This window comes from Protopterus annectens, chromosome 11.part0 (genome assembly GCF_019279795.1).
Source record: "Protopterus annectens isolate FY-2018-M chromosome 11.part0, PAN1.0, whole genome shotgun sequence".
NCBI classification, from domain to species: Eukaryota; Metazoa; Chordata; order Ceratodontiformes; family Protopteridae; genus Protopterus; species Protopterus annectens.
This window is the reverse complement of record NC_056745.1, coordinates 133930496-133958386: the sequence shown is the minus strand read 5'-3', so window position 1 is coordinate 133958386 and position 27891 is coordinate 133930496. Positions and strand designations below refer to the sequence as shown.

Below are 27891 nucleotides of genomic sequence, written 5' to 3'. Positions count from 1 at the left end.
TGGGTTAATGGTCTTTGGTACCGATGAAGATGTCAGAGCCGACAACAATTTGGCAAGGCCTGGTGCCCGTAAAAGCTTCTATGCCAACCCGTCCATATCCAGATCTGAGAGGCTGAGAGAAGACTTCGAGGAGTGCACCGAGGGTGCTGATTGGAGCAGTGGAGATGAGGGAGTCTCAGAAACCGGCTCCAAAGCTGTGATCTGGCTCCAAACAGAAGGGACATTCGGTTCCGTGGGCAGTGGAATAGATGACCCTCCATTTTTTTTGCCTTTTTTTGATAATTTGGAGTCACCTGAAGACTTGGATGAATAAGAGGATTTACTAGCACCATCCTGGTCACCCAGTGCTTCCGAGAAGGGGTGCTGAAGTAAACCCCTATCCACCAATTTCCTCCTCCCTCTCTAAAAAAGTACCCTTGAAGAGAAGGAGTGACAGATGCTACAAGAGTCTTGGAGATGTAATGCCCCCAGACAATAAACACACTGAACGTGCCCGTCAGTGAAAATTTTTGTCCACAATCCGGACATTTTTTGAAGCCAGATTTAGGATGTGGCTTCTCTTTCTCATCAGACATCTCTTTTTAAATTTAGACAAATTTAAACAATGGAAAAACACACTCAAGAAACTATCTAAATAACTACTGTGTAAGAATTTAGTTAAATACAAGGCCAACTACTAGGCCAACTGCTAACTAGAAACACTTCTATAGAAAAAACAAAGCCAACACAGGGCACTTATCGAAATCGAAATATATATATCTATATATATATATATATATATATATATATATATATATATATATATATAAAGTATCCTAACAAGAAGTCAAGAAAAAGTTTTTTAAAACTTGCAAATAGACAAATCTATCCAATAAAACTGGTCCGAGCTATCTGGAACACCGAGATCTGTGCCGCTGCAAACTAGATCTGAGGTAATTCCAGCAGTGCACCATAGGATAAGGGGTTTGGTCTCGAGCTACTGGCAAACCTTGAGCTTTGCTAACGGCCATGTCAGAGCCGAGGATCGGCTCCAAACCCATCAGTGAGAATAAACGGCAAGATTTAACAACTTCACATCTAAAGGTAACCCATATATATATATATATATATATATATATATATATATATATATATATATATATATATATATATATATATATATAGACACACACACGCACACACTCACACACACACACACACACACACACACACACACACACACACACACACACACACACACACACACACACACACAGATATAGTTTTCTGTTTCTTTTTGACAGGAAAAGTAGAAACAGCAGTGTTATTAATGTCAGCAGCAGATTCTCCAGCATGGGCACAACATTCTGAAAAAACAGGGAAGCTCGCCTTGTTCTGTCTCCCAGGACTGAGAGGAGTGGGTATCCCTTGCCCACTGAGGGGACCCCAACAGCCACAGAGGATGTTACTAACCCCCGGTTCAGACTGTAGTAGCTTCACCAGAGGAATCCAGAGTAAAAGGTGAGTGGTTTGAGGTACAATAAATGACCACAGCACAGCTATCCAACGTGGCTGAGGCAAATGCTAGCCTGATGTGGTAGCAAAGGCTGTTTGCTTAACTTTTTCTTTTTGTGGCTGGAAGAAGGACAAGCCATGGGACTAGCAGTTTGCTCTGTGCTCAAGCCAAAAATAGTGCATCTTTCCCAAAGAAAACAAGCACCAAAAGCTGTTAAAACATAATGTCATTTTTTTACATAAAAATGCAGTAAAAAATATTTTAAACAGTCTACCAGCCCAACAAGTACAAAAAACATAATGTCTTCACAGAAAAACGTTACTTTAAACAACTTTTAAAATGAAAGGAAAAAGAGCACTCTCATTTAAAAGAACAATATAATCTCATGACAGTATGTTAAAACACAAACTTTTAGCTTTAGAATAACTTTCCTGAACAGGTGCCATGAAGCTTTGGAAATTGTCCGGCTGTGACAGGTAAGGCTACTGCAGAAGTGATCATAAGTCAGTTCTTTATTTTTTAACAAATATCTATAGTCTGTTGTATAATATATGCCACACAAATTCCAAGTAAGTGAAATATTTATTTATATTATCCTTATCAAGTGCAATATTAGACAGACAACTTAGGCAATGTGCAATCTGCAGTGTGTCTTTTATTTAAATGGGGCAGTTATTATAACTTAGGGGATGGTATACTGATTCTGTATTCCAGTGTTGGAATTTTTCTGCTCTTTTGTATGGGTACTGGGAGTAGGATTGTATGTGCTAGTTGTGTTTATTATTTACTTGTATGTGTTGTTTTACTTTCTGTTTGTAAATTCTAGAAGGAGCTGATGCGCAAAATTTCATTTAGGCTACACGTGTGTGGTCCTAAATGACAATAAAGTTTACTTTGAATCTTTTCAATCTTTGAATCTTTATACTACTATAATATATACTATATTACAATACAATGTTATATCACAATATACCATAGTGAACATTAAACATTTTCATATACATAACTATAACTAAGATTATCTACTACAGTTTAAGTGTCCTTACCAGTACCTCCTACAACAGAATGATCCTAAATGCATACCATTACTCCTTCTCCAATTAACTAGCTTTTAATCTTTACTTTCTAATTGTCCAAATCAAAGCCATTCTGATGTAGGCAAAGAGAATTTTACCTCAAAACCTTCCCATGATAGGCTTTCCAAGATGGTTACACACTGATCAACAGCTTGATTTCAGCTCTCCCAGCATGAAAAAAGAAACTGATAGTCTGCCTGTTTTAGTAAAATTCAGATACTTGCTAGTAAGTACACTGCCTGGATGCCAACAATGAAGAAAGTTAAAGATAGCATGACAGAAAATCAACTAGAAAAGGTGAAGAGAAAACAATGAATGGTAGGAATCCTACAGCTGTTCAACAAAAAGCAGTTTAAACTCCAGATTTGGTAAAAGTCATGGTTTCCAGTAATTTAGAGGAAACAATAAGTCAGACCTGATTTAAAATAAATGAAACACTGAAGGAGTATATCAACTCAAATAAAAAATTCTGAAAAAAAGAAACTTTAAACAGCTATTCAGATGAACTAATAAAACAGCAGAAATCAGAAGATGAAATTAAGAAAAGACTGGCTGAGTATGAGACTGCTCGAGAAGAGCTGTTTCAAAAATAGTAATATTAGAGGACACAGCACAATGGGATTTTCTGCTGAACCTGAGAAACGGGAAAGAACAGACTGCATTAATTTTTATGATATCATAGATAAGTAACTTTACTAGTACTCCACAGCAGGATTTGTTGATTGAAAGGGCACATCATGTGTATGCTCCAAACCTGGCCATGAGAAAGCAGCCAAGACCTGTATTAGTAAAGATGCAATCATACCATCAGGAAGAGTTGATCCTGTAAGAACTGCCACATTAGGGTAAAATATTAAACAATGGCGACAGCAGAGTGTTTGTGGAAAATGATTATTGAATGCACACCAAGCAGTAAAGAAGCAATTTTATCCCAGCAATCAGGAAATTTTGATAGGCAGGTGTGAGATTCAACCTGCTGTATCCAGCTGTGTACAGAATATTTTTCCTGGAGGATTAATGTCATTTTTGATGCAGAACAAGCCAAGAAGGAAATACAAACGTTTGTCCACTAAAAGTAAGCCACCAAACAGAAGGGGCTCTGCTTCTCATTCTTCTGATAATAAACCTCATAGAGAGACTTTGCCAGCAAAATATTTTCCAGTGTTCAAAGGCAAATACTTGAGAGACAGAAAAAAGCTTAGTAGTTGACTAGAAGAATAGGAAGTACCTTAGTCTGGGGCTGGGAGATGTAAATGAACAGGAAGAAGACCAGCAGCACTGAAATTGTTGAGTGTGAAACTATATAATGCATCAATCACATTTGTGAAATATGGCTTTACAAGAAAAAGAAGCTGAGAAATATTGGATTTTTGTTATCTTTATTAAACTTGGGGGACTAACAGGCATATACCCTACTTTATGTCATTAAAGTTTCGAAGAACACTAAAAGGAAAAAAGAGAAAGTAACTATAAATGCAACAGTTTTATTATTAACAGTATTTGTACAAAACATTTCATGATATAAAGTGCATGTTATATGGTAAAGCATTTTCAGTGATTGTAACATGTGATAGATACTAAAGTAAACAAGTACTTTTTTCTATTTTAGTTTTAAGAAATGCAGGCATTAAAATGTAAAAAGTGAAGAAAGGCTGAACAAAAGCAATTTTAAGTTAATAGACTGTAATCGTGAGCTGTGTGGATGAGGGTGGGTGTAAGAGGGCACTGATTACTATATGAAGTTAAAATGTTTTCTTTTACTTTTGCACAGGTGAAAGCCTTAATTAATCCCCTTGGCTTAATTTAATGACAGTTTTTTTTGTTTAGGCAACTGTTTTTTTTTAAATGAGAGACCACAATGTAATGAATAGTTTTCCTTTAGCAAGTAAATATTCAGTGTTAGTCAAGAAGTTCTTTTCATTCTTATGTTTCAGTAAAAATAAGCTGACTAAAGGTTAAGGAAAAAAACTGAGAGGTCTAGACATTGCTTACTGAGCAGTTCAGTAAAAAAAAGTTTGAAATTATTGGAAGTGAATAAGATAGCAGCTTTTTTTGTAATTACAACATTACTGTATTTACTAGAACAATGTATAATTTAGTTTTATTTAAAGATAGCCAATACACTTTTTCTTAAGGCTAAAAGTTAATGTTTTCTCACAGCATCTAAACTGCTTTTCACATCTGGGAGGAGAATAAGAATAAGACAAGAAAGGACAGCAGTTAATGTAAGTAGGAGCACAGGCTGTAACATGCACTTTAACATGGATAACCTTAATTTTAGGTTAGTTAATGCTTCTGGGTCCAACTGTCAATTTGGGACAACTATTCCTATAAGGAGGATTAAACATCATTACTTGAAGCTGTACATAGTTTTGTGTGCTTGTTTTACGTTAATATGTTATGGGGTGTTTTGAGAGGTGTTTTTTGGAGAGTTTTCATTAAAAGAAAAAACTCTTGTAAAATGTGACAAAGGCTCAAACAGTGATGACAAGCAACAACTATATAAAGGATCAACCTGTCAAAAATCAGTGGGTACATGTAACACAAAAGCTGGAAATAGACATTTAAAAAACTGTCATATATTAATAGATAGAAGTAATATCTTCTTATCATAAGGGCTACACTAAACATATTATTTTGGAATGTGAATGGCCTCACAGATATAGAAAAAAGTAAGAATATTGAATTATATTACGAAATGCAGAGGGCAAATATCAATGCGACAGGAAATACATTTGGAAAGCAGTCAGCATGCAAATTTGATAAAGAAAGGATTTCAGGATGGATTTTCAGCATAATATCAGGGACAGAGGAAAAGGGGAGTACTTATACTAGTTGCTAGAGGAGCTCCAATAGTGACAAAAGAGGAAAAATTATAGTAATGGGAGATTTGTGGTAGTAAGGGGTTACTGGCAAGAGATGAGGATTACAATGGCATGTACTTATATATTTAATATACAAAATCCAGAGTGCAAATAACAATGCTACAGCAGATACATTTGGAAAGAAGTTAGCATGTGAATTTGATAAAGAAAGGATTTCAGGATGGATATTCAGCATAATATCAGGGGCACAGGAAAAGGGGAGTACTTATACTAGTTGCTAGAGGAGCTCCAATAGTGACAGAAGAGGAAAAAATATAGCAATGGGAGATTTGTGGTAATAAGGGGCTACTGGCAAGGGTGGAAGATTACACTGGCATGTATTTATATTCTACCTAAAACAGCTATTATGAATCGTAAGGAAATTTTGAGAGAAATAATCAGCTTTCATCAGTGAATATTATATATGGGTGGGGACCGAAACTCAATTTACAACAGTGAGGATGTATCAGGGGACCAAGAAGGGAAACTTTAACAAGAATACTAATCATAGATCCTGTACAGATATTAGAGATATTCTGGCAGTTTTATGGAAATTTGTGTAAAGCAGAGGAATGTGAAAATTAAGAAAAACACAAATGGAATTAATTACAGAAGACATAGGTATGCCAAGGTTACAGGCAGATGAGGCTAAACAATTAACAGTTCAGAATGGAAGAGGTGAGATAAAACAGCAATGTATAATCAATCTGCAGTAAAGTCCCAGGAATTGATGGCATTCCTGTGGAAGTCTGGAAGTGAGGAGGGAAGAAAGTGATAAAAGATCTGGAAGGTTTTGTATAACAGTATTTTAAAAGGAGGGGAAGCACTAACACACTGGAAAAAAAGCTGTGGTGGCTGTAATACCTAAAGATGGCAAAGACCCATCAGACCCTATAGGTACATTTCAATTTTAAATCATGATTCTAAAGTGTTCATGTCTAAAATAGCTAAAAGAATGTCAAAGCTATACAACTTTAATCTGAGGAGTATGTTTTAGATTGGTTTTAAGTATTCATCATACATACTTTCCTCTATCTCAACACTGCTTATAGAATCCTTGAAGTGCATTCCTCTGCTAACACCCTGCTTATACCTACTCTCACATTTTTACTTTCCTTACCTTTTTCTTCCATCTAAATATGACAGTCAGACACCATAAGAAAAAATGGCTGAAATTCTGGCATGGTGCCACCCAAGACAGCCGTCAAGAGTCTTAGCTTCTCTCTTGCCAACCTGTCATCCTCCTGCATGCAGATTTGTGCACACACACACACACACACACACACACACACACACACTAAACAAAATGTACCAAGTCCATGTATCCATAATGAATTTCAACTTGTTGGCAGTAAAGATAGCATGAAATGAGATCCTAGCACATTCGCTCAAAAAAAAGTCTCAGCTGTAATGGCGATCCTAACAGATTTGAAATGGAGGGTTGTTCAACCTTTTTTGCTCAGGGGTCACTTACTGTGCAGTTAAGGGGCTACTTTCCATGCTTGGCAAGATTTGGGGGTGGGCACATTACCATCTCCAACATTCATCTGTCCATTCAAAACAGTTTGTTATAGGACATACCGAAGGCCAGATAAAATGTCTCGGTGGCCAGATTGTGGACCTAGGGTCACCTGTTGGACAGCCCTGGTTAGACGTTTCAGCTGTAATGGGATGGAATTTGAAATGACATGCTGCAAAAAAGTACCCATGCTTGCTCTTCCGACCTACAGGAAGTCTTGAAGTCTCTTTCTCATTGGCTCAAATGTACAGCACACAGAGAAAGACTTTGAGATTTCTTCAGACTAAGCTTCTCACATGTCATGTTAAGGCAGAACAGCTGAGGGGTAACTGGATGGGAGTGGGAAGGGTAACTGGGTGGGAGTGGGACAGGTTTGTTTTTTTTTTCTTTGTAGCAGTGTTTATGGGCCTCTCCGGGTATATATTACGAGATCAAAATCGTGTTTCAGCAAACGCCACAACACTGACATGTATAGCACGAACTATGGTAATGGCGAATGTTCAAAACCACGAAATGTCGAAGTGTCATGGTTGGCCCATCTGCGGTATAGCTCCGTAAGGTAAGTGTGCAATAGTTACGGACCTTAGGGTTAGGGTACGGGTTAAGGTAAGTGCATAGAAAGTAATGTATGTAACATTTAGTGTAGAGTTAGAAGCAGAGTTTGGTTAGTGTATGTATGTGTTTTATTTATTATGTTTGGGTATGTAGTATGTAGCGCGCGGTGGTGTTGGCCGACTATGACGATTTGAGATTTGAACTTTCGTGGTTTAGAGGGTTTGACATATTTGCGGTTCAGGCTATGTGTGTTGGTGTTGTGGTGTTCGATGATATGGGTTTTCAATGTCATAATATAGACCCGCCTCTCCCTCTCCTAGCCAGTACCAAGCACTAAGCAGCAGCCTAGGTAGCCTTGTGTTGGATCTAGCCCTGCTGATGGGCCACTTGAGCACTGTGCCTGCCAGGTGCTTCAGCATATGGCTGCACTCTGGCTTACCAGTAAGCATGTTTCCAAACTCCTGGAACACTGTCTGCACCTGTATATCCTGGGTGGGAGACAGCTAGATACTTCTCATTGTCTCTACCTCCTTACACTTTTTTTTCTATTTTCTGTCATCCTCCTTTCCCTTCTTCCCTTCATTTGACTCACACCTTACTCCCTTTCACATTCCATGACAAAAAATTGTACACACTGTAAACAATATACTCTTCTTATATTATTTTCTCTGTAAACCATTATACTATATTACATTATATTATATTACGTTATAGCAATTCAACCAGTTTTAGGTAAAAAATAAACTATGCTGAGCACTCAGCAACAGCAACTTACTAGAGGTATATGAGCAACTAACACTGTGAATCATACAAGAGGTATGACGCTGTGGTTACTAATGATCCTAAACTAGACACTAATGCAATGCATGATGTAAAATGTTCTCTCCACTAACGTGACTTGTAACTCCTTTGGGAGCAAAACTAGAAAAATACTTTGCTGTAGTGTCTCTTAGGCAAATTTCTGGGTCACGTAAGGCATAATGACTCTGTCAGAGCTTAGTGCAGGGCCCCCTGAGGTAATGGGCCCCTATTCAGCCAAATAGGTCCAACTAATGCTGGCCCCAGGTGAAACAATGGCTTCTTTAATAAAGAGAATTGTTTTACATTAAAATATCAAATTATCAAAACCTTACAGTCATTACAATTAAATAAAGAAGTTATCAGGCATATTTTTATAACAAAAGGAAACAATAAATAAAGTTTTTGATGAAAACTATGCCTCTAAGATACCAGTGAAGGGGAATAACTAGTAAGATGGGAGTGAGCTGTATACAAGTTCACTCATCCCAGTGGAGTGGCACGGCATACCATTTGGGCAATACCCAGTAAAAGCTCTTGGTGATACAGTCTGCAAACTCTGGGCCACAGGGATGTGCTACCAAGGTTTATCTTAAAAACCTCGAATCACACTTGTGCAAGTGGTCATATCTTCTCATCGTAAAAACGAAACTGGAAAAAGCAACAGTTTCTAATGTTCGAAAAGCAGCAAATCGAACAGCTAATTCGCTGTTTTTCGAACATGAATGTCGACAACAAAGGTATATGCCGTGTAATGCAGAGGGGCAAGCCTTCTGCACCCCCCACGCCCCACCTTCTTTATTATTCTAACTCCGAGATCGCACTACAGCGGGGAATGGACCCATTTCCAACTCCCCACTATAGTGCGCTCTGCCCCTAAATGTTGAATGTGCAATAAGCGACTCTCACTGTGCATTCGCTCATTGCACATTCAAACCGTCTTCTGTTCAAAGTTTTCAGAACTTGAAAACTGTCTTTCGAACATTAGACGGTCGCCCGTGTGCAATACGCACATGTAAAGGTAAACCACTACCACACAGCAGCAATTAGAAGTTATGTACTCACCATAACGTTCCATCTGAGTAGGTGGCTTCATTTGTCTGCAACCTGTGGGTCTTGGATCCGATATCGGATCCGAGCCGGCAACTTGTTTCATAGCTAATGGATCCGAGCTCCTAGCTCCTCCCCTCACCCATAATCCCCTGCCAACCCTCCATGACCTCAGATCAAGTTTGCCCCTCTATAGATACCCAAAAAGGGTATTCCAATAAAACAACTCACATAGATCCATTTTGAAGGCCAGGGGGAAGGAGGGGGGATGGTTGCAGACAAATGAAGCCACCTACTCAGATGGAACGTTATGGTGAGTACATAACTTTTAAATCTGAAGTAGGGACTTCATTTGTCAGCAACCTGTGGGACAGAGTCCCCAGCTACCTGAATCTTGGATGGCCATCATGGAAGGATATTGCGGAGCACCGCAGAGCCAAAGGATGCTCTCCCTCTAGAAATTACGTCCAGTTTGTAGTGGTTAATAAAGGTATGAGATGAGGCCCAAGTGGCTGCCGAACAAATATCATCCAACAGAACTCTAGATTTGAAGGCCGCAGAAGTAGAGATGGAACGAGTGGAATGTGCGCGAACTCCTTCAGGTGCGGGTCTCCCAGAAGCTTGGTACCCTAAAAGAATACATTGGGAAATCCAGCGTGGCAAGGAGATTTTTGATACTGCTTTCCCCAAATTAAATTTGGCAAAGGAAATGAACAGCTGGTCGGATTGCCTGTGACCAGCAGTTCTATGAGTATAAAAATGCAGCTGCCTATGAACATCTAATGAATGCAGCTTGTACTCTCCTTTATTCTGATATTTAGGAAAGAAGACCGGTATATTTATGGATTGATTTATATTGGTTTCTGATGCTATTTTGGGAAGGAAGGAGGGATTGGTCCTGAGGTACACTCTGTCCGGATGAAAAATCAAGTAAGGAGGTTTCACAGAGAGGGCTTGAAGCTCCAAAACTCTTTTCGCTGAAGTAATGGCTACAAGGAATACTGTTTTCCAGGACAAGTATTTGAGATCCACTGAAGCGGCAGGTTCAAATGGTGGAGCAGTCAGGGCTTGAAGAACTAGTGAAAGATCACAAGGGGGTACGGCTTCTTTTATAGGGGGTCTGAGCAAAAAGGTGCCCTTGAGAAAGGTTTTACACAATTTGGCCGACATCAAGGGCCCTGTGTCATGACCCACATGGTAATGGGAGATGGCAGCCAATTGTACTTTGACAGTTGAGCAACTAGCGCCTTCCTGAAAAAGTCCGGTTAGGAAGTCTAGTATGGATGGAAGGGGAGACGTAAAGCGATCTAGATTATGATGCTCCGCCCAGACGGAGAAACGTTTCCATTTACTGCGGTACACTTTCCTGGTGGAAGGTTTATGCGCTGCCACGAGGATGGCTTTGACTGGTGAAGAGATACCGGGAGTCCTAACTAGGAGTGGAACTGGAGCAACCAAGCTGTCAGCTTCAGACTGTCCAGATTTGGGGTCGGCAAGCCCAATGGATGGGAGATTAGATCCGGACTGGGATCCAGAATCCAGGGGGGATTCACTAGGTGAGACCACAGGTAAGGGAACCAAATTTGCCGAGGCCAGAATGGGGCAATGAGGATCATCCTGCTCCCCAACCGCGAGGCTTTCTGTAAGAGCTGTAGCATCAGGGGTAGAGGAGGATAGGCATAAAGTAGACCGGGCGGCCAAGCATGCACCAGAGCGTCTCTTGGAGTTTCCCCTGGAGGGGGAATCAGAGTGAAGAAATTGTCGCATTTGGTGTTTGAGGGAGAGGCAAAAAGATCGCAGCAGGGTTGCCCCCATATTACGAATATTTGCTTCGCTACTAGTGGGTTGAGAGACCACTCGTAAGGGGTAAGAAGGGTGCGGCTGAGTTTGTCCGCTAGGATGTTGGCCCGCCCTGGAATGTGCATTGCAATCAGAAAGCAGTTGGTGGAAATCGCCCATTCCCACACTCTCATGGCTTCACGGCATAGAGGGTAAGACCTGGTTCCCCACTGTTTGTTGATGCACCAGACAACAGACATGTTGTCCGACTGAATTGCAATAGTTCCTACAGGGAGGAGATTCTGAAGTGCTTGCAACGCGTACAGCACCGCTCTCATCTCCAGAATGTTGATATGCAGGGAGGTCTCTGCATCGTTCCACGTGCCTTGGACGGTCCTGCCTGAATAATGCCCCCCCACCCAAGGCGGGAGGCGTCCGTGGTCACCGTGGCGAGAGGGGGAGAGATGCAGAAGGGTCGGCCCGTATGGAGATCCGGAGCATGAAGCCACCATAATAGGGCCCTCCTGCAAGCATTGCTGATAGCGATGGGGTGATGGAGAGGAAAGGACAAAAAGGACCATTGTACTAGAAGGGTCCACTGCAGTACCCTCATGTTCAGACAGGCGCATGGAAGGAGCGTTATCGCTGCCGCCATGGAGCCCAGCGCCCTCAGGACCAATTCCGCCGGTGGTGCTTCTGACTGGAGGATGGCCCGCACATGAAGTTGCAAATTCCGTAGTCGTTCCGACGTCAGGAAGGCACGTAGATCTCTGGTGTCTATTCTGGCTCCTATAAATTCTATGACTTGTGTCGGGGCCAGAAAAGATTTGTCGGCATTGATGGTGATGCCTAATTGGGGGGCTAGGCGGAGAAAGAAATCTCTGGCTGAGCAAAGTAGATGCCTTGTTGGGGCGGTCAGGAGCCAGTCTTCCAGGTACGGGAAGACCTGCATTCCCTGGAGTCTCAGGTGGGCTGCTATCACTGCTAACACCTTGGTGAACACCTTGGGGGCTGTGGTGAGGCCAAAGGGAAGGACCCTAAACTAGTAGTGACTGGCTCCCAGCCGGAAGCGGAGAAACCTCCTGGATCATCTGTCCATTAGAATGTGGTAGTACTCATCCTTGAGGTCTATAGAGCACATCCAATTGTTCTCCCTTAGAAGGGGGAGAATAGACTGAAGAGTGACCATTCGGAATTTTTCCTTGGTTACCGACAGGTTCAAATGGGACAGGTCTAGAACTGGTCTCGAGTCCCCCGTCTTTTATGGCACCAAAAAGAACCTGGAGTAGAACCCTAATCCGAGCTGGTCTTGGGGGACGGGCTGGATGGCTCTTTTTTCTAGCAGCTGCTGAATCTCTGCAGCTGCAGCCTCCCTCTGATCGGGTGGTACATTGGGGAGGTTCTTGAATTTGGGGACATGAAGTATTGGAATTTTGTACCCTCTGGATATAATTCAAAGCACCCAGCGGTCTGTCGTGATGGGCTCCCATGCTGCTAGGTGCTCCGAGAAGCGCCCAAGACTGCCTCCAGAGTGGAGCAGATGGGCAACCCTTCGGGGCTGCTGCGTGGGCCGGTCAGAGAAAGGTTCTCTGGACCCAAAGTTCCTCGGAGCCCCTCTGCCCCTGGGACGGCGTCCTCCCTGTCCTCCTCTGCCACAGAAGGACTGGTTGTCCGTAGCAGGTTGGGAGTGTTGCGATTTACGGAACCACATCTTCTTCTGACCCTTTTGGTTCTTCAAAAAGGACCGCTGGGGAACAGAGAAGCGGACTCTGATGGCAGACAACGTCTTCCTGTCCTTCTCGCTCTGGACTAGTGTCTCGCAAACTGTTTTGCCAAACAGGGCAGAACCATCAAAAGGGGCGTTCGCAAAGGACGCTTTAAAAGGCTCAGCAAAGTCACAATACCGGATCAAGGCCTGAAGTCTCATGACTAGGCCTGCTCCGCTAGCTCTAGCGGCTCCCTCGGTGGCGTGGGACAATAGCCACATAGAGGTATTTGAAATAGATCTCAGAGTGGCCATTCGGGTGGAGTACAACTGTTTGTCCTCCGCCGACATGGACTCGGGGGGGCAGCGTATTCTTTGATAAGATCCCGCTGCATCCTGATGACGTGTGCCATATAGTTCAAAGACCTTACCGAAAAGGTCGCTGAAATAAAAACTCGCTTCCCTAAGCGATCCATCGAGCGGGACTCCTTGCTCGGTGGATGGACTGAGGGGCTCTCCTGAGCTAGTTCCCTCTTCGTGGCTGCCGCCGTCAACATGGCATCTACGGGGGGACCCCTGCTCCAGTGTGACCGGTCTGTGGGGCGGCTCAGTATCCTGTCCGGGTGTTTTGGGACTGGCTCCACGGTGCCCGGGTCCTTCCACGCCCTGGTGGTAATAAGGTCCACCAGGGGGTCGGCCAGGGGGGACACCCAAGAGGTAGACAGGCCTGCTTCGAATGCCTCCAGAAACACGGACTCGTCGGAGGAAGCCTTGGGGGCAGACCACCCACCTCTGATCCTAAGCATTTCCATGATGTCTCCAAAGGAGACATCCTCAGGGGGTGATCTTAGGGAGCCTTCCCCTTCATCCAAGTCCGTGTCCTCAGTTAAGGACTCAGGGGAGTCTACGTGCCTCCTCTTGCACTTGTGCTTGCGAGGCACTTCCTCGGGGGGGCTGTCCGAGGAGGTCTCGCCAGCAACATTGTTCCAATGGAACAACCTGGGACATCGAAGCAGGCTGTCCCTGTGGCCGGGTGATGGAAGCCTGGCCCAGCAGAGAGGGAGTGCAGGGTGGAGCCGAGACAAGGGACGGGGGTTCAGATGCTCTCGACACAGCCCTCTCCACTACATCGAAGGCCGAGGGAGAACCGCTCTCCCTGGGCTCTGAGAGCCAACTCCCACTCGGATCCAATGAAGGGATCGGAGCCGGTGCCGAGACCATCGGATCCGAAGGACCAGTGTGCTCCGACCTGGACGGAGCCGAAGGCACACTGAATCCCTCGGATCCGAAGCTCAGCCCACGGCTCCAAGAGGTTGGATCCGACAGACTCGAGGGCAGGGTCGGATCCAAAGTACCAAGTACTGTCGGCGCCGACCCACCCCCGGCTCCGACGCTGCCCGGCTCCGAACACTCCGAACCCGGGTAGCGGGTCGGAGAAGGAGCAATTGAAGCAAAAAAGGGTGTCGAGCTCCCCCCCCGAAGGGGGGGGCAAGAGCACTCCCATCTGCAGCTGGGCCTGGATGAACCTTCGCATCATCTGGTCCAAGTCTTCATCTGACATACTGAAAGTTGATCTCGATGAGGCCACCAAGGCAGGCCTGGAATGCTGCCTCGATGACCTCGATGGAGATCGGGCCTCCTCCTCCTCGGGTCCTGGGGAGAAACAAGGAGATTGGAGCCGAGGAGGAGGAGACCTAGAAACTGTGGAGGGAGAAGCCCGCTTAGCTGGCGGGGCCGAAGCGGAGGCCTCGGCCCGCCGCTTGTGGTGCTTCTCCCTCCGTTTCTCCCTCCTAGCCTCCCTGTCCTCCGGCGTTTTAGCGGGAGTTTGAGTCCCGGCCGAAGGAAGGGGGGCAGGAGTGGCAATGACCACAGCCTGTGGTAGTGCCATGGGAGGAGCGAAGGCCGGAGCCGAGTCTGGGGGCAAAAGTCCCACCAGGACCAGCTTCGACCTCCGCTCTTTCAGTGCCCTGGGGTTGAATGCTGCACAAATGGTACAGCCTGAGGAGAGGTGTTCAACCCCAAGGCACCGAACGCACCGAGTGTGGCCATCAGCCGGGGAGAGTTTATGGCCACACTCGGTACATTTTTAAAAAATGGCTTTTGGGGCCTCAGCCATACTTGAAGAAAAAAACAAGTACTACACAAACACACAGGCCCCAAAACACAAACACACACACTCACTAACGACCAGCGAAGGGACGGAAAAAACTATATAAAAAAGTATAAAATACAGGGAACCTGACTCTTACACACTTTTTAAAGTTAACGATAGTAGAAAGTTGAAGAAAAATACACTTAACTGACAATACTCGCTAAGAGCTCAAAAATCCAGCCATCCACAAGCGTGGCAAACTAGATCTGAGGTCATGGAGGGTTGGCAGGGGATTATGAGTGAGGGGAGAAGCTAGGAGCTCGGATCCATTAGCTATGAAACAAGTTGCCGGCTCGGATCCGATATCGGATCCAAGACCCACAGGTTGCTGACAAATGAAGTCCCTTCTTCAGATCATTGGTTAGGGAACAGTCATGCAGGGAATCTTGTGTGTTCCTCCCCCATAGACTGGAACTGCTTGTGTCCCTCAGCAGTTGCCAAGGGGTGTTAGGAGCTCGTGGGGCCAGGAGGAAGACCCTTATGTCTGCCTGAATGATTGCCCCATGATTATGCTCTCACCTTATGGGGGAACAAATGGGCTACTGATGGCTCTCACCCATCATAAGGAACAAATGGATTCATAAGTTACTGGGGCTGATGGTCAGCAGGAAAAGGGGATGCAAAAAACAAACAAAAGTTTTATTTTATATTTCAGGCAAGTGTTAGTTTGCACAGTTTTGTCTGAACCTTGTGTGGAAAGAAGCATTCCTCTTTCTCCAAGGAACAAGGGCAACAACTAACTTCTGCAAAAATATTTAAAAGGTGTTAACAGTACGTTGCAAAATTTACTATTATTTTTATTAATCACAGTTTAATTTTCAAAGTACCGAGACTCACAGTATTGTCTCATACTTAAGAAACAAAGCCACAGTAAGAATTACTGCCATTGTGTGCAAAGCAGTAAGTAGTAAATTCAACACATATGTGTTTATAACCTATAAAATATAAATAGTGAACATTAGCCCATCTATAGAAAAAGAACATGTTTCTTAGAACATGTTTCATTCTTGATTTTTTTTTTCATTCCATGTTACGTCCTGCATTATATGATGACTAGGTAAAATTTTCTAATCTCAAAATATTATTATGCAGCCATATCAAATGCGAAAGCCACTAAGTAATGCCCTATTTCCAATTTAAGCTCAGCAACTGAGAATTTTCCCCTTTGTTTTCCATCTTGTTTTGTCTGTCTCTGTTCTTTTTTTTCTGTACGATTTGCCTTCAGATGTGACAATGAGGAAGAAACAGAGAGGAAGCAAACATTTATTTCCTTTCATCTGACTATGAAATTGAGAAATAAACAAAGACCAGTCACAGAAAAGAACTTAAATACATAATGTTTGTCCATCACCTGGCTTCAATACTGAGAAGTCCAACGTGTTTTGTGCATTCTCAATGCTACTGCTTCATTCAGTCTTCTTCATGAATGTATGGGAACCCATGAGGAAGGAAATAAATGGGAAAAAGCTGACCAGTTGTCAGAGATGGAAAGACAGTGACTTAAAAAAGACATGTAGACACATGGAGCTAACTTAAAATGTAACTGGTAGGAAAAAGGCAGATAGCCATTCTGGAAGATAAAAGGAGTGGCCACAGAAACAGAAGAAACAGTTGAGAACATTGTCAGAATGGGCAAAAATGGTACTGAAAAAGGAAAAAATAATAAATCAGAAATAAAGTGTGGAAAGAAAAACTGCAATACATGTTTTAATTGTAATTTTACTATTTTTGACCACAAAAAGGTTTAGTAACCAAGGTTAATTTCAAGGACTTCTTAGCACAAGGAAATTTAGATACCTACTCAAACTTAATACACCGGTACAATTCAAATCTAGTTTTCCAAGACATTATATACAGTTCAGCACTACAGACCCCTCACAATAAAAAGTGTATTACAACATCATTTACTACTACTGCACAGGAAAGTTTTTTTTCTAACATGCATTTTGTACTTATTTAATTTTTCTTTTGTACATGAATAAAACCACTAGTCTTAAGAAAACATTTTTACAACACGTTAATATATATATATATATATATATATATATAGACAGATAGATATAAATATATATATATATATATATATATATATATATATATATATATATATGTTGTTAATAAAGTGCCAGCTAAAATGCAAGATTAGACTTTTTTTTGCTGCGACTCATACATAAAGATTAACATGAGCAACTCCATAACAAGAAACTGCAATATAAAGGCATTGTATATAAAAAGGCACTTTATAAGCTCTATACCAACTCTAAAATGATGCTTCAGCGGAAGGAATAATTTTAGGACCTAATAAAAATGCTTGTGTGCTACTTGTTCACGACACATTTACTTATTGCCACTCGGTTGAAAAGGCAAACGCTCGAACGCCCATTAACTTAATCTCCTGTAACTGCTTAGCTCTCCCAACACCCTACCCTATAAAACTACATAGCCCTATTAGAACCCTAATGCTAACCCTAAAACTTCCTTCCTACTCCCTTACCCTAAACTTCCTTTCCACTCCCTAATCCTAAAATCCCCCTCCTTCTCCCTAAATTTAAAACTTCCTTCATGACCAGTGCCCTAATCTGCATTACCACCCTCTCCCACTCTCTCACCAGCTCTTTATTGAAATGCTAACACCTGAAACACTAAGTGCCAACATGTGAAAAAAAAAATACTGAAAATGCAGAAGAGCTAATATAGAACACATTGCTCTTCTCTTTTAACTCCACAACTTACAAATAATAATTCCAAGATCACCATACCTTGGAGAAAAGGGAATATTGTAAGAAACGGCCATCTCAGACTTAATTAGCAAATCTGTTTTTTTCTATCATTCAGTCTCGGTATTACAGGACTTGCTAAACTGGGCCCCAGTGCTTTAAACCTGTTGCACTTACCTCATTCAAACTCGAATAATATGTTCAAGTGAGCTGCAGCAGAGGCTTTCCTGAACTCATATTCGAGTTCGAGCAGGAGCAGCAGCCTAACTGAGACACTAGATGCTACAATCCCTGACTTTGAGACAGAAGTGTTCGAGTGCTTGGGACTTGAGCACTTGTAGTAGACCCATACTTTCATCAGTGAAAAAATAAAACAGAAAAGGACGGCAATTCACATTTACGGGAAGCTTAGTTAAAATCAGTAACTAAACTTTTCCATTAAAAATAAAAATATATGACATCAAATAGAACTCAAAACTCTGTAAATATTTTATTTATAATAAGCAAGAGATAATTAATGTCAAAGGACAGATTTGAAAACAGAGAAATGAGATGAGACATGAAGTTTACTGCAGAAACAAGACAAACAAAAATCCAGGGAAAATTCAGGTTATTCATAAAACAACAACAACAACAGATAAGTTTGCAAGGGGAACAGCAATAGGCAAAAAAAATGGATCAGGAACTAGCAGGGAAACTTGAAGAGGCATGGAAAGAAGCAGGAAATGGTTATGACACAGAGAACAGAAGGGAATAAACTAAGCAAAAGCATGTCTAAAGAAGTATTGGGGTTAACACAAGCAGTTGAAATGAAAATGAGGTTAAAATGTAAAATGGTCCTGGCTAGGATAGGACACTTGAACCAGCCATTAATCTAATTAAATCAGCATCAACTGGGCAAAAATAAAAGGAAAGAACAAAGGTCATAAAATATGCATCTTGTGGAACTTGCCTAAAATTGGCTTCATCTAGCAATTAATTGTGAAAAGAAAGGGCACACGTGGGCAGCAATGGGCAAGGAGTAATCCAGTAGTAAGAAGTCACTGCTCTTGGGCTTAATGAGGATTCAGGCATAATTGAAAATGTTTTCTGCTATAGTGAAAGTCAGTTAGTCACATGATTTGCACAAAGTCTTTTGAGGACCAGTACCACTTTACCCACTAACTCAGTAGACAACAGTTTTCATCTTGTTGATAACCCCACCTATTTATTCATTTAATTAATACTTATTGGAGGTGGACTAGACCAAAAGCGTACATTTTCATGACCTTGCTTCAAAAAGCAAACAACAAAGTAGCAAAACATGACTAACAATAAACTCTGTGTAAAACTAGACTGACAGACATAGGCAGACTAAATGGCAGGAAAAAATGAAACAATTATGTTTTAAAGATAAATCAATATAGAAAACCCCTGATTATTTTACATACTGCATAAACTGGGCAGCAGTAAGCATATTAAATAAGCCAACTGCTACCAACAGCCATGCAAATACTACGTCCATTTGTGCAACACTGACATATGCAGAACATTACTGAACATGCTGCTGCAACATTTCTGTGCAACTGAAGGCACATGCGCTGCAGAACCAATTATAACAACATCTGAATAAGAAACCCATATCATAGCATGTTGGGCAGACAGAAAACCACACATTTTGTAGACTATAAAGAAGGAACATGAGCCAGAAGTAGGCCCTAAAAATCAGAGAACTGCAAAAGATAAATGCTTGTGGACCTAAAAGGCAAGGCAATACATTAATGAACAATGAAAATACATATCAGCTAGCCTTACAGGATATGTGTGCTTTTACTAACACACAGAAGGCAATGGTAAGAGTAATGTGCAGTTAAGAACTGTGCAATTTTAGCCTCCAAAAATGTATATGCATCTAACAGTTTTTGTTTCTAGATATCAAAGGGGAAGTTATTGCTACAAATTACTTTTACTAATCCAGAATTTACAGAACTGTAAGAGCAAAGAAGCACATAGCTACTTCTGGAACATCAGTGTTGGAATTAGTAAGAATTACATAGCTAAATGGACTAGGATGGAAAATCAAAGGAAAAGCCAGTGTCAGTTCTAGGAAGTTACTGGTGTTTTTTTTACACAGTTCCAGTAATTATGATTTGGGGAATCATAGAAACAGGGCAGACACTTCTGCAAAATCACATGGAAGAATTATGGGCAGAGAATATAGCATTTAATGGAGAGGGGGGTGTCACAGACTATCTCTGGGATGTTTCTTGTAATTCAAAGAGCAGTAGAGCATTTCTTGTGACTTATCAGATGGGGAAGTTCTGCTGGGATGAGCAAGGTTTACTATAAGAGTCCTGAAACTCACAATCTTGAAACTCATAATCCTGAGACCATAAAACTGAAAGACCAAAATGCTGAAGACCAACAATACAAAACTCCTACATTTTACCTCCTGCAGGATACGGTTTATCACTCATTTCTGGGTCCAATGGATCTGCTTCACATGACTGAAAACTCAAAATACTGAATTTCATTTAACTGAAACCACAATACCTAATTTTCAAAATACTGAAAACTCATTTGACTGAGTCTCATTATACTGAAATCTTACAATGCTGAATGTCAAAATACTAAATATTAAGCCATAGACACACCAACGACTAACTCTTTCCAAAACTTAAAAACTACTTACTGACCCTCTTAACAGAAACTGGATGATATTATTTTATTTATTTTATTTCATTTTATTTCCAGTGTGATTACCGGGGTAGTCCTCTGGGCCGAAATGACCCATTTTCATTGGAGGCTCGGGGAGAAAAGCTCCAAGATGCATTATACAGTTCAGATACAAGTGCTACTAAAATATAAAAGATAACATTATATAGAACTGTTACAAATAAGCACATTCAATATCATGCATAGTTAACAAAATTCATTGTGAGTGAAGTTAAGGGTTATACAGTTTCAAATGAGCAAACACGCTTATGTATTAGGTGCGGAAACAGTTTACATACAAACATTTAAGTAAATGTGGATATACTTTACATACACATATTTAAAGTAGGAAGCTATTTACAATATTCATAAAGTTGAGTCGTGTGAGAGTAGCTATAGGAGTTGTCGAGAGCTTAGAGAGAGAGTAGTTATAGGAGTTGTAGAGAGCTTAGATAGACTCATAGGAAAATAACTATGAGAGTTATAGAGAGCTTAGGAACCAGACAGAGAACCCCCCCGGGGGCATAAACTTAGCATGGATTAGGTAGGGTGAAGGCAAGTGCATTTCCATTTAGTGGACAGGTGTTTGAAAAGCTGGGTTTTAAAGTTTTCCAAGTTTGGTATGGTTCTTACAGTGGAAGGAAGGGAATTCCGTTTTTTGCCTAGTGAGTAAGAGAGGAGAAGTTGGCCAGCAGGATGTTTAGGTTTGTGGATAGCAATTAAATTCTGGTGTTCAGATCTGAGAGTTCTGTTGGGTATGTAAGGGTAAAGGATATTAGTTAGAGCAGGACATTTTGTTGGGTAAAATACAAGTCTATGTGCAAACTAGATGGGGGGGTTATGGCCCCCATACCCCATCAACTATAGATACTAACTCCATAATCACACTACAGTGAGGAAAAGGGCATATACCTTTTATTTAACCTACAGTACTGTACACACTGCCACTACTGCCGGGAGCGCAGGAAACGTCCACCATATTACTTTAGATACTTCCCATAAAAATCTAAAGAGACATACCCACCTTTAGAAACACTACACCACTACTTTCTACGCTATTATCCATATTCTGACAGTTGGCACTTTAAGTTACAGTAGTACTTTTTTTTTATCACAAACAAGTCACAAGTGAAGGAAACACATATCACATCTATAGCTTAAAATTCAGTACTTTAACATTAAGCATTTAAGTTTCAGTATAATGAGAGTCAGTCATTGAAAATTAGGTATTGTGGTCTCAGTTAAATGAAATTCACTAATTTGAGTTTTCAGTCATGTGAAGTAGACCCGGGTCCATACCCTTGCAGGACTCACATTAGCATGTTCCTGGGTACATAATGATACAGGATTTGATATTTCAGACTTGATCTTTCGATATTATGGTTTTAGGAATATGACTTTCAAGACTGTGGGCTTCAGAATTGTAAAAGTAAACGGATGTACAAAGTAATAAGAGCAAGCAGCTAATTCTGGGGCATCACAGAGAAAGTTTAAGCTGGGATTTGTATAGCTGAACTTGGTAAAACTTGGCTGAGTAGTCAGATGATGGAACATAACTAAAGGACAACACAGGGAAAGATTTTGCTTAAAACTACGCATTTGCAGTTACTAGGAATGGAAAAACTGCAATAATAAAGTTCTGAAGAAAAAGAAAAATATATATAAACTGATTCTAATGGGAAATCATTTTACCTAGCAGTTCAAAGAGACACATTATTAACTGTAGATATCAGGAGAAAAATTCAAACACAAAGCCAAAATCCATTTATATGTAATGTCAGTTTTTTTAACATTTTATCAAATCTTCATCAATTGTAAGTATCCTTTGTAAGGGGAAAATGTCCCCCTTCTCTCAACTTACTGAATACACATTTATGCCTTTTTTAGGGAATGCAGGAAGCAGCTCCCCTAGATAGTAGGCTGGCTGGGCCTCTGCACCTACAAATTTTGTCTTGTACTTTCTACAAATGTCATTTTGTAAATATCTGCATGCAAATGCCACTTACACAGTTGTATTTTGTTCTGCCTGCAAGTAACATTCCTTGTAGTTATATCTACATGGAAACTACTGGAATATTTATGATCATTACCAGTGTAGTGTGTACAGATAGAAAAGCTCATCCACAGAAGCCTACATTTTACTGGCAGGTAAGGACCACACAACCCATCTAGTTTGCCCATTTCTTTTCCTGCTTGATAAGATCCACATAATAATTAACCAACAGCTTTTTCCTTTACCCAGCATGACGTCTTCCTTGTTCCATGCATATGTGAATCTTGTTACTGTTTTTGCTATTACAACCTCTTGAGGTAGGATGTTCCAATCATTCACCACTCTTTCAGCAAAAAAATAAATAAATAAGAAATACTCCACTCTATCTTCTTTGAACCTTCTTCCTTTTTCATCAAATTGTGGCCTCTTGTGTTCATTCATCTGTTTTGAAAGCATTCACCTATCTGAGCACCCTACTATGTAGTAGTGTTAATATCCTGTCTATATCCTCCGACAATTAAATCTCAACAGCTGCACTGGTCATGATATATTATTAACAGTGATAACTCAAACAAGGTCTTTTACACACTTAGTTCAAGTACCATTTTACCAAACGACAGCTTAGAAACCAAGTGCCATCCCTAATGCTTTGAAGGTTTAAATACAGTATACAGATTTAGGTTTATAACAAAACTACAGTGCATGGGCCACTTCCATCTAGTGAACCAATATCTTGCTAAGATACTCACAGAACTTCCTGTGTATTGATCAGGCCATCACATGTCTGATATTGCAAAGTTCCTGACACATATTTGGAAGCTAAACCTACTGTTGTGAAATGTACATAATATATACTCTTTACCTTTATTTTGGTTGACATACTATAAACCCTTGCAAAAAAGTGTTGCTTTAAATTGTATTATTTTACTCTATCTGGAAGACCTCTATCTGTCTGCTTTTCAGACTTCTGTTAAAAGCATTTTGGGCTGTTATAACCATTCCTGCTAGCAGCCACAACAAAAAATACGCTCTCCGTGGCTTTACTCCATGTGTTATATTTCAGACATAGAAGTGTCTGTAGTGGATTGTGGTGCATATCACTGCATGTCAGCATGTTTTGAGACAAAGCTTAAGTTGTACTTAAAAGCAGATGTGATATATTCCGTAACTATACATGCTTCCTAGACAAAATTACAGTTATGTATATTTTTAATGCTTTTAACAGCTGAGACTGCAAAGCTGTATCAGTTTTGCTGAAAAAAAATGTCATCTAATGTAGAAACAATCAACTGCTGAATGTGTAAATTGTACCAGAATTGAAAAAAAAGTGTGTTGCTGTTTAAAACTGTTACATTTCTGCCTTAAAATTGTGTTAAGTATTGTGGAATTCTCCATCAAAGTAAACACACTCTGAAGGAAAATTCTGCATTCTGTGACTATTAACATAATTTTACTTTTCTTGAATTCGGCAAAGTTTATCATCTGAATCACTTTTCTATGCACCATGTGATACCAAGTCCCAAAACTCACCTCAAGACCAAGTGTCCCATATTCCAAATAACAGTTTAAATTTAGGATGCACGAGGACACACTGTTCGAGAGTTTGTGATACGTATCTATCTCTCTCTCTCTGTATATATAGAAACAAATACGTGTGTGAGTTTGTGTGTGTGTGTGTGTGTGTGTGTGTGTGTGTGTGTGTGTGAGAATATACACCAAATGAAAGGAATCAAGACATTCAAGCAAATAGGGGTAACATTCATCACATACACACTAAAATATATCACAATCGCTGATGTAAACAACTAAGTATAACCTGTATTTCTGTTGTTTTACATTTGCTTTCCACGCAAAAATATCAGTTGTGTACCCTGTAACATTTTACTTTTCTGCTTGCAAGTTTATCTATAAATTAATTTAAGGGTCGTTGTTCATTATCCCCTGAATAATACTGCTCAATGCGTCGCTGTCTGGAGTCTGGTATTTTGGGTTTTACCGGTGCCCATTCATGGCCTTAAACTGACAAAAGTTTACAGTCACGTCAGACACACTATACTGACTGCTAGCCCTGTTTCCACAGCACTTCGATGAACTCTCAGTACACGGCGACAAAGGGTACTATAATGACAACACGATTCCACTGTCGTTAGTAAACCTTAACTCACCTACAGTTTACAGTGGTCCTAGCTTCTTAACTGAACTCCAATCATTTCTTCCTTTACCATACACCATGTTTTTATCAGAAATGGCTAAATAAAATACCAGACAATTTGTTATTCATTCCATAGTTCCCTGTTTATCTAAATTTCACTGCAGACACAGTGTGGTGCGAAAACCTGACTGTCACATTGACTTTTGATGCAACGCTGCTAACTAGCAACCTCCACGAGTTTACCACAAGCAATGGATTTTGATAATCAGATTCAAGCAACAGTACGAATTACAGCCCACCCCCGCAACTAGATACATCTAATAACTGTCTCAGAAGGACGACTCCTCGCGGTCCTACGAAGTTAATCCAGTTCTTGTTACTATAATCCTATAATCTCATTATTTGGACCCGTACTACTAATTCGATTAATTATCCAAGAACTGCTCCACTAACCTCATTCAAGAATTTAGCGACTCTTTTACTCGTGTTATGGACCCATGCAGGTTTAAAAGAATCCTACTTTATTAACAGTAGCAATACAAGTATAATCCATATTTTAGCTCAGATCACTGCAATAATAATTACCCACCCAAAAACAACATAAATAACATGGTCGGCGATAAAAAAAGACGCAGAAGCCAATTTCCCCAACTCCCTTGTTATTGCAATCGTCGTTTTATAAACTAAATGATCAGGACAGAAAGGGTAAACACCTGAAATACAACAAAGACAGCAGTGTTTACTACCCAGAAAGTAGCCATCCCAGACCCTACCTTGGTGGTTTTCCTCTGGTATGTACATCATCACGTTTTCATTAACCATCGAACTAAAGTCAGGAAACCCCAGGGTGCAGATCCCTGCAGGATGGTTTACGGATCCAGCAGTTTGGTTCCAAAGTCAAGGGCTGGCTGAATGCACTTGACAATGGCCCGGTTGCTTTCTTGCCTCCTTCGGTTCGCCAGTTATCGGGTATGTGTCTGCGCGTTATCCTTCTTTTTCTTTGCGATTTTTTTTTACCTGATCCCCATCATAGGATGCTGCAAACCCCGAATCAGATGCTCTCCTCCGGTACAGAGGCAGCCACGCATCCTGCTGCTGCTGCCGCCTACATCCGGGCCCCTCTCTCTCCTCCCAGACCCAGCACAGCACCACAACCTACTGCTGCAGCAACGAGAAGTGCTGGTGATGAAACAGTGCAAGAAGGAAGAAAAAATGATGCAAAAAAGAAATAAAGGATAATCTATCCAGGGCAGCTCTCAGAGGGTTAAGCCTCTTTTTTGTCCAGGAAGCGAGGAAGAGAAAATGACAGATTTTTTTCTTGTAAACCTCTCTGCCCCTCCTCCTACTGATGCTACTGCTGCACAAACTCTTATTCCAAGCCAAGATCTTCGAACGAAGGAGCGCAACAAACAGTGGGAGAGAGAGACTAAATGCGTGTATGTTAGAGAGGCGAGAAGGGTGAGGACGACAAGCCCCCCACCCCCTTTCAGCCAGCTGACTGCTTCCAGATGTTACTTCAGTGAGGAAATAAGATCAAACTCTCTGGCGACTTCTTCACTTTGACTTGTCTCAAGAAACCACACTACACTCACACAGGCATGCAATCAATCTGCCTAGACCCCGTAGAAGGAGGCAGAGTTATCTGAAAAAGAGGCAACAAAGATGAGGATGGCATGCTGATGCCGATGAAGGTGGAGAAAAATCTGCGAGTGGGTAACAACCATACCAATGCACCAGTAAACTTCACTGAAAGTCTAAGGCTGTACTACGTTGTCTATAGTGAAGTATGGAGTACGCAACAGTTTTCATATGAAAGAATAATCTACAAATTCGTGAAAATTTTCAACATTCCAGCCTGAAACTTCAACTAGCGGCACTAGTTAAGTAGTAAAGTCAGGTAGGGCTGGCGTTTATGTAAAGGGTTATGCTCTCAGAAAGTTGTTCTCCTTTTCTGGGGTAACAGTGCATTTCTGATGCTCACTGCAGACTGACGAGACAGCATATGGGCTGTGCACTGTGCAGTTTAATTCAGTCATTAACATGTCCTGACATGGTGGTGTCCTATCTTTGCTTCACTGGGCTGCATAAATGGCTACAAATGTGCTGGCTATGTTGATTTCTTTTAAAGAACTATGGATCTGTTTGAGTCATAAACTGTGCTAATTAACTATACTTAATGGCTGAAAGACAGGAAGTCACCTTTTTTCTTCAAGACTTCCAGGCATCGTCTTCAAAGAAAGCAAAATGAGGAGCTTATACATACGACATTGGATGCAAAACATTGTGTAACAACTACTAACAACGTGCCTCAGAATTTAATATAATTATGCCAAGGAATATTATTTATTTTTAATCTTTGGTATTTTTCATGTATTAACAACAATGAACATGTACCACATAGGTCTAAAAAGGGATACACAGTCTGATACTGCCCAGTGCTGAATCAATACTGCTGGCAGTGAAAATGAACCCACATCTGCAGCAGGACCCTATGTTATCTCTTGTGTTATGCACTCACGTTGTCTGTGAGAAAGTAAAAATCCGCAGGGAACTGATGACTCTGCTGGACAGAGGCACAGGGAACTAATCTAAGGGGGTGTTGAAAGCCAACACATTCTGGCTAGGCTTACAAATGCCCTTGGACAGATAGCCTAGTACTTACCTATTTGAAGTGAGATACTAAGTAATCTGGAAAACAGTATCTCTAATGCTTGCATTGAATAAAAGTATAAATCTGGGAATAATACCTTTAAATGTCTTCTACTATTTTTTATATCTTTGTATGGTGCATTAATTTATGTCTGTAGTAAGGTACGGTTATCACCAGAAGATTCCTATACATGGTCACTTATCAGTACATCAAGATGCTGGAGTGGGAGACTGTAGTGTTACTATGTACTGTACTACAAATCGAGTCTGAACCATATTATAAACCATAACAGTCTTCTTCTTCTTTCGGCTTTTTCCCGGTTAGGGGTCGTCACAGCGGATCACCTTGTCCGCTCATGATTGGCAGTGGAGTTTTACGGTGTTGAGTTGCCAGCCCAGCGCCCAATCTTCCACAGAAGGCACACACATGTACACACTCACACCTAGGGCCAATTTAGAGTGTCCAATCCACCTGCAGCATGTCTTTGGGATGTGGGAGGAAACCAGAGCACCCGGAGGAAACCCACGCGACCACAGGGAGAACATGCAGACTCCGCACAGAAGGCACCCCAGCCGAGGATCGAACCAGAGAACCTCTTGCTGTGAGGTGGCAATGCTAACCACTGCACCACCGTGGCCGCCTATAACAGTATTCCCTTGGAAAAGCATGCACAGTCACTAATAACTTTAAAA

The 27891-nt window shown here is 41.2% G+C and overlaps 1 protein-coding gene across 1 annotated transcript in view; it reads right to left on the bottom strand.

Annotated features, from left to right (window-relative positions):
- Positions 1 to 27282, bottom strand: part of LOC122815211 (voltage-dependent L-type calcium channel subunit alpha-1C-like) — a 465608-nt gene extending 438326 nt beyond the window's left edge. Inside the window, exon 1 of the mRNA XM_044087519.1 lies at positions 25323 to 27282. Coding sequence (XP_043943454.1) covers positions 25323 to 25371 — 49 coding nt within the window. The 5' untranslated portion in view covers positions 25372 to 27282. The remainder of the gene's footprint in view (positions 1 to 25322) is intronic.
- Positions 27283 to 27891: the final 609 nt, after the last annotated feature.